Source organism: Monodon monoceros, unplaced genomic scaffold, assembly GCF_005190385.1.
Source record: "Monodon monoceros isolate NGI ecotype Baffin Bay Population unplaced genomic scaffold, NGI_Narwhal_1 Super_Scaffold_19, whole genome shotgun sequence".
Taxonomy (NCBI): domain Eukaryota; kingdom Metazoa; phylum Chordata; class Mammalia; order Artiodactyla; family Monodontidae; genus Monodon; species Monodon monoceros.
In genome coordinates, this window is record NW_021703775.1 from 76,980,830 (window position 1) to 76,992,872 (window position 12,043).

Genomic DNA, 12,043 nt, shown 5'->3' on the forward strand with positions numbered 1-12,043 from the left:
CCTGAAATACTCTTCCAAGATATTTCTACTCAAATGTCACCTTCTCAGAGAAGCCTTCTCTGACCCCCCAGAATGCTCTCCAGCCCCTTACCCGGATTCATACGCTCCCTCAGCGCACTGTTCCCACCTAACACATATATTGTCTGTCTCTCCCTATCAGTAGCTAAGCCCCACAGAAGTGTACATAAATTTAGCTAGTCCATTTTCTGCTGCGTCTCCAGCACCTACCAGCATGCCTGGCACATAGCAAATGTTCAATAAGTATTTGTTCAAAAGAAAGGCAGGGAGGAAGAGAAAGAAGACTGAAGATGGTAAGGACATTTTTAAAAGTCACAAATAATGAATATCATATATACTCTCTAACAAAACGGCCCCTAGAAAGCTTACCATTTTTGGAGAATTTGACATGCCCTTTATCCATATCTAGGTAACATCCAATGGTATCGTGCATAGTGAATTCCTAGAAAACCAGAAAGTCAAGTGCTGTTAATACAAAGCAAAATTGAAAATAAGGTTAAAAGGTCAGATGTAGCTGCATCCACAGTACGTGTTAGTGTTGCATAATACTTCCTCAAAATTCTAACGTAGATTTAAAAAATGCCTAGTATAGCGTATAATGTATAATAGTAGAAGCATCAGACAGACGCCTTAGCATCAACACGATATCAAGGCTCCTCCACATTACCAGAGATGTCGGCTACCAGAACAAGTGTATTTAGATTTAACATGATTCAAAATAAGAAATGAGGGTAACGCAAGTATTAAAGTCAAAGCCAAAATCAAAATGGGGTGAACACAGAAAACAAAGTAATATACTTTGGAGGGGCTAATACATGGCATAAAAGCAAAATACTTTTCTCATTTTGTGACGTTTCTTCACTGAAGTCCCAATCTGAACTTTCCGTGGAAAATATTCAGAAAATTCACTTGAATTTCACAATCATTTCTATACCCTCAGTCATGTCATGAGTGATCAAGTATGCAAGAAAACTTACTAACACTATGATTAAGTCATTAATACAACTTACCTCTCCATAATTATCAAATTGTTTATTGTGAGATTTCTTTCCTGTTCCACCAAAGCCAAAGCCAAACTTGTCAGTACCTAGATTTTAGAAGTATTTTATAAATGTGGTAAGAATAAAGTTATAAATACCATAAAAGTTCATAAGTTGAAGATATTTTGAAGCATCTACACAGTATTGTGTGGTACATATTAATGCATGCTAACTTTACTGACTTCATTCATACCCTTAACCTTACTCCTCCTGATTTTATGATGCTATAATATCTATTTTTTGGTACTTCAAATCTTTCTTGGAACAAGGAGGGTATAGGTAAATATTATTATTTCCATGTCTCTAAATATAAACTTTGTATGGTTAAGCTTACTATTTTGCTCCCCACTAAAATAAAATGTTAAAAATTCACAAATGTAAAACAACAAATTCCGTTTATTTTAGAAACACTTGCCTAGGTCTAGGGAAGCCTGCATAGAAGACCACCCAACTCTGCACAATCCTTGGTCATGACAGGATACTTCATAGCAGTGTCTCCCTGCAAGGGCAAAATACTTTGAGATTTTTATAAATTATACACTTATGATTCATTTACCATGTAGCTACTTTCCCATTGTTTCTGAATAACAATTTGTATCTTCCAAATGAAGAATTGTAGATCTTCCTGTAACACTAAAAATCTCTTCAGATCCTCGATTCAAAGCTACTTTAAAGAAAGTTCAGGTATTAATACATCACCCCAAAAGTTCAGACAAGTACAAATTTCTTTAAATACCTTTAGTTAATCCTTTAGTAGCTCTACATCCATGCCATTCCTTTACTTCTCTGCTCTGACAACAAAGACCATCTGACCCAATTGCTGGATTTGAGAAAAACACAGAAAACCATGTCAATACAGATTACATAAATCACGCATTCTGAAACAAGTATCGTTCAGTCTCACTAATAAGATAATTCATTACTTGGTGCAATGTTCCAGGGACTGAGACTTGCTGATTCCTGAAGGATAGCAATGTCTTCCCTATGAGTAGCTGCCCTCATTCATCCCCTGGAGGGCTGTGGCTTACGTTGAGGACTAGTTTCTCTACTGTTATCTGTTGGCTAGGACAGGATTTTACCACAACAATTCTAAAAAGGCATCAACACAGCACCTAACCTGACTTGTACTACCGCAGCTGCATCACCAACACACGTTTAGACAACTATTCTCTAGAGTCCTTTAGAGAAACGGATACTAAGGATGACGCAGCACCCACTCATCAATACTTGTTGCTCTGATTTTATGCCGAAATTAGAGCTTGAGTGAATGCTACACTAAAAGAAAAACAGAAACTCTGGCTTGTTCCCTAATCCGTGGATCCAGAAGCCATGAAGGGAAAGCAGGAAAAGCCTGAACAAATAACCCTGTAGCTGTTATTTGCTAATATTAGGGCTCTAAAAGATGAAGTTCTGTGTTATACATCATAGTCAGTCATAGCGCTTATTGGTGCTTTTTGGCGTTAAGTAAAGCATTTGGCCTTTGTCTGTACTGGAAACTGTAACTTCCGTCCTGATACAGGCTTGCAAATCATATTCGCCACCTGAATGTAGAAGAAATTTTTTAAAAAAGCATCTCGTCACACATTTCCCTTCACTTATAAGAAATTCAATTATTTATTCAAAGTATAAACTCTTATTCATATGGGTACATTATATAGACCTCTGAACTTTTAAAAAAGTTCTCTGACAAGGGTAAATCATAAAAATTTTTGTATTTAAAATGCTTTATGCATATATACATATATAAACTTTTACATAAATTAGATATCACATGGTAGAGAGTAGCAGCGTGGGGTTGTTTGTTTCTGTCATGATTCCTCAAGGCCCATTTACCTTTCTCTGCATCCTGATTTTCTTACTCATTGACACCTGGAGAAAATTCCTCCAAGTCAACTCTGCAGTTCCGACTTATTCTTCATAATAGCTACACAACAGTCCTTGGATACACCCTAATCTTTGTTTACCATGCTAGCAGTATCATTTACTTTACTGGCAGTTTTTATCATTACAGATAATGTTGCATCAAACAGCTTTGAAAGTATATTCTTACATACTGGCACTTTCATTCCAATGAGCTTGACCTTCCAGGAATATATGTTTTTTCAATATTAACAGGTAACGCCAAACTCCTTTCCAGAGAGGCAGTAATTTGTAAGTCGGTTATCACCCTTTTGGATTCTTGCCAATCAGATGGGTATAAAACAACATTCGCTGTAACTTTAATTTCCATTTCCCCGTTACCTGTAGACTTGACCTTTGTATGTTTACTGCCATTTGGATTTGGTTCTCCTGTGAACTGCCTATTCACATCCTTTGCCCATTTTCCACTGCCTGCTTATCTCTTTCTTACGAAAACAGGTGACACTTTATCTGCCGTCAACACAAGAACCCCTTACCAGTTTACAAGGATTCTTTATCTTTCCTCAACATTGCATTAAAAACAAGTTTTTGAATCACAAATGTGCTGCTAAAATCTATCCACTTACCGAAAGCAGATCCTCTATCATATGGGTTCATTTGCCATTTGTTCAGCACTAAGCAGATTAAAACAAGAAAAGTTAACCCCAAACAAACATAATTTAAAACATTCTACAAAAAATAAAGCAAATATTTAATATTTTATATGGTACCTTAACTCCTCTAGTTCCAATATGGTTTCACACACTATTTGGAATGCACGATTAAAATTGCTGCTGTTTTTATTAAAGGCAAAACTGAAACTGAAAACTGAAACAAGCCAAAAATAATAGTCACTGGCCCATTCAGGGCAGCCTCTTCTGCTCACTTGCTTCAGTACCTTTCTATTAGATGGCACTGATCTTTGTCATAACTATGAAAGCATTAGTAAAAGGAAGCTCTGGTGACTTCAATCATAACGAAAATAACCCACCAACATATCAGAATCTAATTATCACTTTATCATTATTAAAAGAAAAGCAAGTCCTTTATTTTAAATAATTCCTAAGTCACAAAATCTTTTCCTCCTCACTTTTATGGGATCGGCATTTTCCTTTTCTAAAACATCTTAGGAGTCTGGATAAGCAAAGAATCACAATAGCTAAAGAGAACGCTATGTGTTTTCAAGCCCAATTTCCACCCAAGGTAGAAATCTTTTCTAGATTATTTCTGGGCAAATGGTATCTATCATCTGCTTAAACACCTGGAATGATGGAGAAGTAACGCTCCCTTGAGGGTCTCTATCCACTGTGGGCTCAATCAAGCTACTAGGAATTAAACAGTATTTTCTAGAACAATTATTCTCTCTCCAGGTCCCAACAATGATTTAACAATTATACCACCTCCCTTTTTTATTTGTTTCTCCATGTTTAAATATCTAGCTTCCTTACTCCTCATAGGACCTGATTTTTGGAACTGCAACCATTCTGGTTATCCTTCTGTGGAAGCAGATAGGATCCTTCTCTTTCATCACTCTCTCTGATAAATGATGGTTTATAGTTGCTACAAATTCTGAGACTATTTTTAAACAGACTAATAGTCTAAATAGTTCATATCCATTATCTCACAATTCATTTATAAATGAGTTGATTCTACAAACTATGTAACATTGTTACTTTCAACTACTGAGAAGAAAATGTTGATATGCCAGCTCACTCCACTTAAGCCTGCAATTTTGTCACAATCCTATTTTGTATCATGAAACAAAAGTGACTTAAAATATAACAAAACCACAGATTACTCGAGATAGAATGGAATTCAGAAAGCATTTTATAAAAGCAACAAAATTTAAGGATGACAACACTAATGTAAGGTTGTTCATGGCACAGACAGGACCAGTCTCCATGGAGATAGGACTGAAAATAAGAAACTGACTTTAAAATGTACACTTTACATTTCAGCCTCCTGGGCTCCTCCTTTCTTATGTTAAAGGAAAATGCATGCCTCTTTTCCCTGTAGAAGGCAATATTTCCTACCACCATGGGTTTATACTCTATCAACTATTTGTAAAATCTTTCCTTAATGCCTTTGTAAAATACTGTACCAATTTATCTTCAATATTATGCATAAAGTTATCAGGCTAAGAAAAACATTAAAATAACTAAATATAATTTCTAAAATGCCAGTGTTTTCTCAAAGACAACACTGTTAGTATCTTAGGAGGGACAATCTTTCAGTATTTATGCTCTAAATGACATTTAGCATCCCTGGTTTCCAGGGCACCAAATGACAATACCATCCCCTGGATATTGACAATAAAAATGCACACTCAAATTTCACATCTGGGGCTTCCCTGGTGGTGCAGTGGTTAAGAATCCGCCTGCCAATGCAGGGGACACAGGTTCAAGCCCTGGTCCGGGAAGATCCCACATGCAATGGAGCAACTAATCCCTTGAGCCACAACTACTGAGCCTGCGCACCTAGAGCTCATGCTCCGCAACAAGAGAAGCCACCACAGTGAGAAGCCCACGCACTCCAACAAAAGAGTAGCTCGCCACACCTAGAGGAAGCGCGCACACAGCAACGAAGACCCAACGGAGCCAAAAATAAATAAATAAAATAAATTTATTAAAAAAAAAAACTTCACATCTGTAAATGCAAGGAATGAGAATTACTAATTTATACAAAAGGAAATTAATAATATGCAAAAATTACCTGAAGCACCAGTTTTAATTGTCGCTTTTCCTTTTTTGCCTTCTTGTTGGTCTTTCAGAGTTTCATAAACTATCTGGATAACTGGAATACTGAAAGCCTAGCAAATAAACAAGAGTTCTCTATATTAGCATTCAGATATCAGTGACAGTTCAATAATCAATATAAATTACAAAAATCATGCACGCACCTTAAATAATGACACATATTCCTGAGCGCTGCTCCAATTTGCCCAAACCCAAAATACCAGTAAGATAACAAGAGTTGACTGAATGAAGGAAATAAGAACCAGCTGATAGCCCAAAACAATAAACAATCGGGACCCACAGAATGAAGTAAACTAAAAAGGATAAATATTATTCCGACAAACCATTTCTCTAGTCTAGGCCAACAAGAGATCAACCTCTATTTGCAACTTATTACTAGAGCCACTGCATTAAAATTCAGAAGTGAGTATAAATACTAAAGATACTGTAACTCTTTCTCCAAGACCAGTTTTAAACTATATTCTTAAAGCCATACTCTTATAAATCTTATTTCAGAATGAGCTGGCAACAAAAATATTGTTCTCTGTGGCAAGCAACCACTTTTTACATTTTGGAAGGAGGATACTTGATTAAATACTTCAAAGTAAAAACCACTGTTCAAAGTTGCTGTAAAAAATCAACTCTTACCGGCTTCCCTGGTGGTACAGTGCTTAAGAATCCGCCTGCCAATGCAGGGGACACAGGTTCGAGCCTTGGTCCAGGAAGATCCCACATGCTGTAGAGCAACTAAGCCCATGAGCCACAACTACTGAGCCTGCGCTCTACAGCCCGCGAGGCACAACTACTAAGCCCGCGTGCCACAACGACTGAAGCCCGCGTACCTAGAACGCGTGCTCCGCAACAAGAGAAGCCACTGCAATGAGCAGCCCGTGCACCGCAACAAAGAGTAGCCCCCGCTCACTGCAACTAGAGAAAGCCCGCGTGCAGCAATGAAAACCCAAAGTGGCCAAAAATAAATAAATAAAATAAATTCATGAAAAATAAAATCAACTCTTAAAAAGTAAGTCAATTTAAGTTTATTACTTACACCAGTTTTTCCACTTCCTGTTTCTGCAGCCTAAATGAAAAAGAAAAAAAAAGTTTAAGTTGTCAGTTAAGGAAATCAAATTAATGTGATACCATGTAGAAATCTTTAACAATTCACAAGCTACCTTTATTTCCACAGTGTCTCCAGATTATTAAGATTTCCTCATTCAACTTTATTGCCAATCTTGCCATTCCTCTTCCATTCCCTCAAGAATCTGTTCTCCCTTTTCTTTTCCCATTGCTACCATTCAAATCTAAACCCTTATTATTCTAACCAAGATTATTATAAAAGTATCCTAACAGTATCTCATGTCTTAGAGCTACACTACAAGCTGCTATCAAAGCAGTCTTCATAAAAACACCATTCTAACTGTGCAACACATCCCTAGTTAAACATTTCCAATGATCCACACTGCCAACAAACACCCAACTTCTTCAGCATGACACTTAAGAAAGGGCACAAATAATCTGACCCACTGTATACTTCTCATCTTATCTCAAGTTACACTCTCCACCCCAGACACACGTATTTTATGCTACCATTGAAGTGAATTACTCTGGGATCATATCCTGCATTCTCCTATTCACGGTTTTTGTTGATGTGCTCTCTACCTAGAGAGCATTTCTCTTTTATCTTCCCTTGTCCAAAATCTACTTCTTCCAAGCAGAGTCCTTTATGATTCCTCAAGCAGAAGGGTAACTGGACCCCACTTGAATCTCTTCATACTTTGCACCTCTCAGGCAGGTGCCACATTTTCCCTTGTATGACATTTATCCATGTACATGTCTTACTGTGCTACTGGGTTGAAGCTTCTGAAGGGCAAAGACTGCATTTTATTCACCTTTGTGTTCCCCACAACTTCTACCTAATTACTTTGAATGCAGCATAGGTAGCTTAAATGTTTGTGAATAAATAAAATTAATTTGGCGAAAATACCATTTTTAAGCCTATGGAGTTCTTAAAGTGGGTCATAACAGCCTCAGAATTGTGTTTCCCCAGCTTCCAACGACCTCACCACATTTAAACATACCATAAGGACATCACCTCCTCCTAGGATCAGTGGGATGGACTCAGCCTGGATATCAGTTGGGAGACTAAAAGAATCATATTTTGAAGAATTTTAGTTAATTAAAAAAAAAATCACCTAAGCTAATTAAGTCATGTTAAACTATAAACCTAAAAGAGAATTTTATTTGGTAAACACTGCCAATCTTTTTCAGCTAAAAATATATCAACGTTTAGAAAGGAAACTCTATGATTTAAAGAATCACAGGAAAAAACTGAATTTCACTTACCCAACTGGGCCCAAAAATATTTGATAAAAACACTAACCACTATTTAAATTGAAAAACATTGTTGTCACAGGTACATTTAAGCTTTTCAAGATGGAGGTACTTACAGCCAATCCATCTCCTCCACAGCTTGAGCAATTTCAGGCATAACACCCATCTCTGCAAACAAAAATTAATTTTAAAAACTACACAGACTAAACTTAAATCATATTGCTCTTAAAATTACTGTTCAATGGGGAAACAGGTTTGAAGCATAGCTCAGTTACATAGTATCTGTTGAGTATAAATTTTGGAGAAAGGCTTGAGTTCAAATTCAAGCTCTCACTAGCAATGTGACCTTGGGCAAACTATAAACCTATTTCGTCACACAAAATGGAGCTAATATTGCTTATGTTGTAGGAATATGGGACGATTACAGATAATCATATGCATGCATCCGGCACATAGTTATCACTCAGTACATAGTATCCACCAGTGAGTGTTTCCTCCCTATGACTGGTGAAAAATCTGCCAGAGTTGGAAAGTTCTAGACCAGTACCATGGTTGTTTCACCTAGAGATAATGTGGAAATCATGTGCCTTGACTCTTTGAGGACCATGTGAATACCCTCAGCGATCTGAGAAAAATGAATAGGCAAGTAGAGACAGCCCACATTTACAGGCAGTCATGATCAAAACTCTGGTAAACTGAAAAGGGAGGGGCTGCTGGTGAGAACTTGGGTTAACTGGAAATGTCAGCTGAAGAACTACTCTGTTCTTAATTGTTCACATATTTAAGTAATTTACAGCAAAGTGAATCCTAAATGAACAGATTGGGTTATTTCTGATTGGATTTTGAAATTTTATCACTTCTCAAATGAACTGTAGAGGGTATACATGGAATAGTGAGTTGTATTACTTAAATCTCCTTTCCAAACAAGTGATCTTTCTTTTAAGCCTGCATTTTTAAAATGTAGCTTTTATTATTGTTATCTTTACAAAAGTATATATTTCTATTAAAAAATGAGCAACACTCAAATATACCCAAGCCCCAGAGATAAGCTATTTGGAAATTTTGTATTTCTTGTAATCATTTGTGAAAAGGCATAAAATAAAACTACAATCTGGGCTTCTCCGGTGGCGCAGTGGTTGAGAGTCCGCCTGCCGATGCTAGGGGACGCGGGTTCATGCCCCGATACGGAAAGATCCCACATGCCGCGGAGCGGCTGGGCCCGGGAGCCATGGCCGCTGAGCCTGCGCGTCCGGAGCCTGCGCGTCCGGAGCCTGCGCATCCGGAGCCTGTGCTCCGCAACGGGAGAGGCCACAACAGTGAGAGAGGCCCGCGTACCGAAAAAAAAAAACACAAAAAGCTACAATCCACTGCAACAGTAGCTTTTTCTTTGTATCAGATGAGAAGACACATACTAGCAATTAACAATAGATACAACACTAACATTTTGTATAGTAAACTAGTTAATAATAAACATTGATGACATGGGAAAGGGTAAAAATCTTTTTCTTTGTATCAGGTGAGAAGACACATACTAGCAATTAACAATAGATACAACACTAACATTTTGTATAGTAAACTAGTTAATATAAACATTGATGACATGGGAAAGGGTAAAAATCTTTTTCAGAAAGGCAGGCTCTCCTACCCCTAAATCTCTTCAGAAAAATCCACAGATTGCAAAACTACTCAAGATCAAAAGTTGTATATCCAAGCTGACCTTTTTAAAAATTGCCCCCATTAAAGTCTAGGTGTATTCTCTCTCCTACAACGCAAATTGCTTAAAAAAAGGGAGCGATGGTCTTCAATATGCTTCATACAGAATACTGCAAGCTGAAGCTGCTTGTGAAACTATTATATTGCAAGCAGCAACCACAGACAGCTTTCAGCAAATTCCAGGCAATTTCTTGTTCCATTCTGGTCATGTTTTCTGCAGGTTTGCTTTGAAACCATGTTTTCTTTAAACAGAACATTTTTAACGCTCAGAAGAAAAATAGGAATATTCATGCTCTTTAATTCCACTTTTGTCTTTATTTCACATCACAGACTCTTCTAGTCCTTTACTCTAATATTCCTGAAATCTGTGCATGACTCCCAAAGAAGTGAACCTATAAAATGACAACCTGGAACTGCTCTACACACCTTGGCTCTGAAATCTTGTTTGAGGAGAGAGCTGGGGAAACAAAAACAGCTCCCAGTCTGAGCAGATTTCCCCTTGCCTATTATGAAATGCAACTAAAACAATCGGAAATCCTCTCTCACGACTAAAAACTTGGAATTCCTAATGTTCTAATAGGAGAAAAATGAAGAAAGTACAATACTCTGTTATATCTGAAGTCATCTTAATAGATTAACAATATTAAAAGATAGTAAGCCTAAGTTGATACATTTATTGCTATATAACATACGTACGACTTTTAGTCTATAAGGCTTACTGCAACTTGTAAAACTGTGGATGTATAAAGGAAGGATGATAAAGGAAAAGAGAAAAACAACTGTCGGGTTAGGTACGCCACCTAAAATTCCTGTTTGAAATAAAGGAGGGCATCATCCGCAAATAAACAACGATTTTCAAAATCTGTGATGAGCTGGTGTGTACGCAGACGAAAGTGCTTTCCCTTTAGCTTAGATATTCAACGTTACTGTTGATATAATAGAGCTTAACCACAAATAAATATCAGGTTTGTGCCTGGAACTTTTAGTTTTGGAAGGGCCTGAAAAAAACTAGATGCAGGATGGTCATTTCCAACTGACCCCTCCCCGCGCCCTGCTGCTTCTCGGCCAGGCCAAGCCCCTATCGGGCGCGGACAGAAAAGGGTTCCTGAGCACCACTGCCACGTCAAAGAGCAAGAGGCCGGGGCTCCGAGAGCGGCCGCAGCAACGCCGCCGCATCGTTCTCGCAGCCCCGGGTGTCCCGGCAGGACAGCCGAGTGAAGGGAGGCTGGAAGGAGAGAAAGAAGAGAGCGAGCACGGGGAGGCCCGGCCCGGCCAGCACCTGGAGGGAAAGGAGGCTCTCCCTGCAACACCGATCGGGCACCGATCGGGCACCGATCGGGCCTCTCGCACCGCCACTGATCCGCCCGCAGTGCTGGGACCGAGGGGACAGCTTTGGACAGCTCCCTCCTGTCCCGCGCGGCACCTGTGCGCCCCTGCCCCAAAGGCTCCCCTCCAGCCGGCCCAGGGCCGAGGCGTGCATCGGGCCGCCCGCTCCAGCCCCAGCTCCGCAGACGCACCGGAGAAAGCCGCCATCTTCGCCCAGTCCTCCGCGACTCAGCTCGCGCTCCCTCCCTCCGAAAGGACACGCGGCGCGGTAGCGGCCGGCGCTTCCGGCCCCCTCCCCCGGCCCGAGTGTGCTGCTTTCCAAGTCCCGGCAAGGACCCAGCTCCAAAAGAACTGTTCCGACCAAAGAAAAGATCCGCCGCGGACTCCTCGGCGCGGACCCAGTTCAGCTGCCCCTTGCTTTTCCTAAGTAGGCCAGGACCCGTCATCATTAGACGTACTCAGAGTTACCTTTTATGTAGAGCACGCTATGTGTCATCAGGAGCACTTTTGCACATGCAAGGAAGCAGACGTTACCTGATGAGGGTCACACAATGGCCCAGGATGACCTGACAGCAAAACTGTGCCATCTCTCCTGCCTCACTCAGACCCCGCAGCCTCTCAAAGATAAGCAGGGCTTTGTGCTGTGTGAATGACCTGGAGAGAACGTACCGAATTCATCGCCCAGAAAACCAGCGCTAGTGAGCACCTGGCACCCAACAGTCATTTCCTAAATACTTTTGACTGATTTCGGTCTCCCAACCTCCCTTCCCCGGTGTTTGATGGATTATTGATAATTTCACATTTATTTGACGTCCTTACAGTTTGACTCTTCTCTTTGCAGAAAGATAGGAAAAGTAAACGAATGTTTAATCCTGCCAACAACTCTGTCAGCTTGTATTAGCATCTTTAGACGAAGATACTAAGTTTCAGGAAAATTAAGTAACTTATCTAAAGCCATATAGCTACTGAATGGCAGCGTGG

The 12,043-nt window shown here is 39.5% G+C and overlaps 1 protein-coding gene across 1 annotated transcript in view; it reads right to left on the bottom strand.

The window, feature by feature from the left end:
- DDX1 (DEAD-box helicase 1) overlaps window positions 1-11,352 on the bottom strand; it is a 33,456-nt gene extending 22,104 nt beyond the window's left edge. Inside the window, exons 1-10 of the mRNA XM_029232263.1 lie at window positions 11,254-11,352; window positions 8,140-8,191; window positions 7,771-7,834; window positions 6,741-6,770; window positions 5,670-5,766; window positions 3,545-3,592; window positions 1,795-1,878; window positions 1,474-1,557; window positions 1,029-1,105; window positions 388-460 (exon numbers count right to left, since the gene is read on the bottom strand). Coding sequence (XP_029088096.1) covers window positions 388-460; window positions 1,029-1,105; window positions 1,474-1,557; window positions 1,795-1,878; window positions 3,545-3,592; window positions 5,670-5,766; window positions 6,741-6,770; window positions 7,771-7,834; window positions 8,140-8,191; window positions 11,254-11,269 — 625 coding nt within the window. The 5' untranslated portion in view covers window positions 11,270-11,352. The remainder of the gene's footprint in view (window positions 1-387; window positions 461-1,028; window positions 1,106-1,473; window positions 1,558-1,794; window positions 1,879-3,544; window positions 3,593-5,669; window positions 5,767-6,740; window positions 6,771-7,770; window positions 7,835-8,139; window positions 8,192-11,253) is intronic.
- Between the last annotated feature and the right edge of the window lie 691 nt (window positions 11,353-12,043).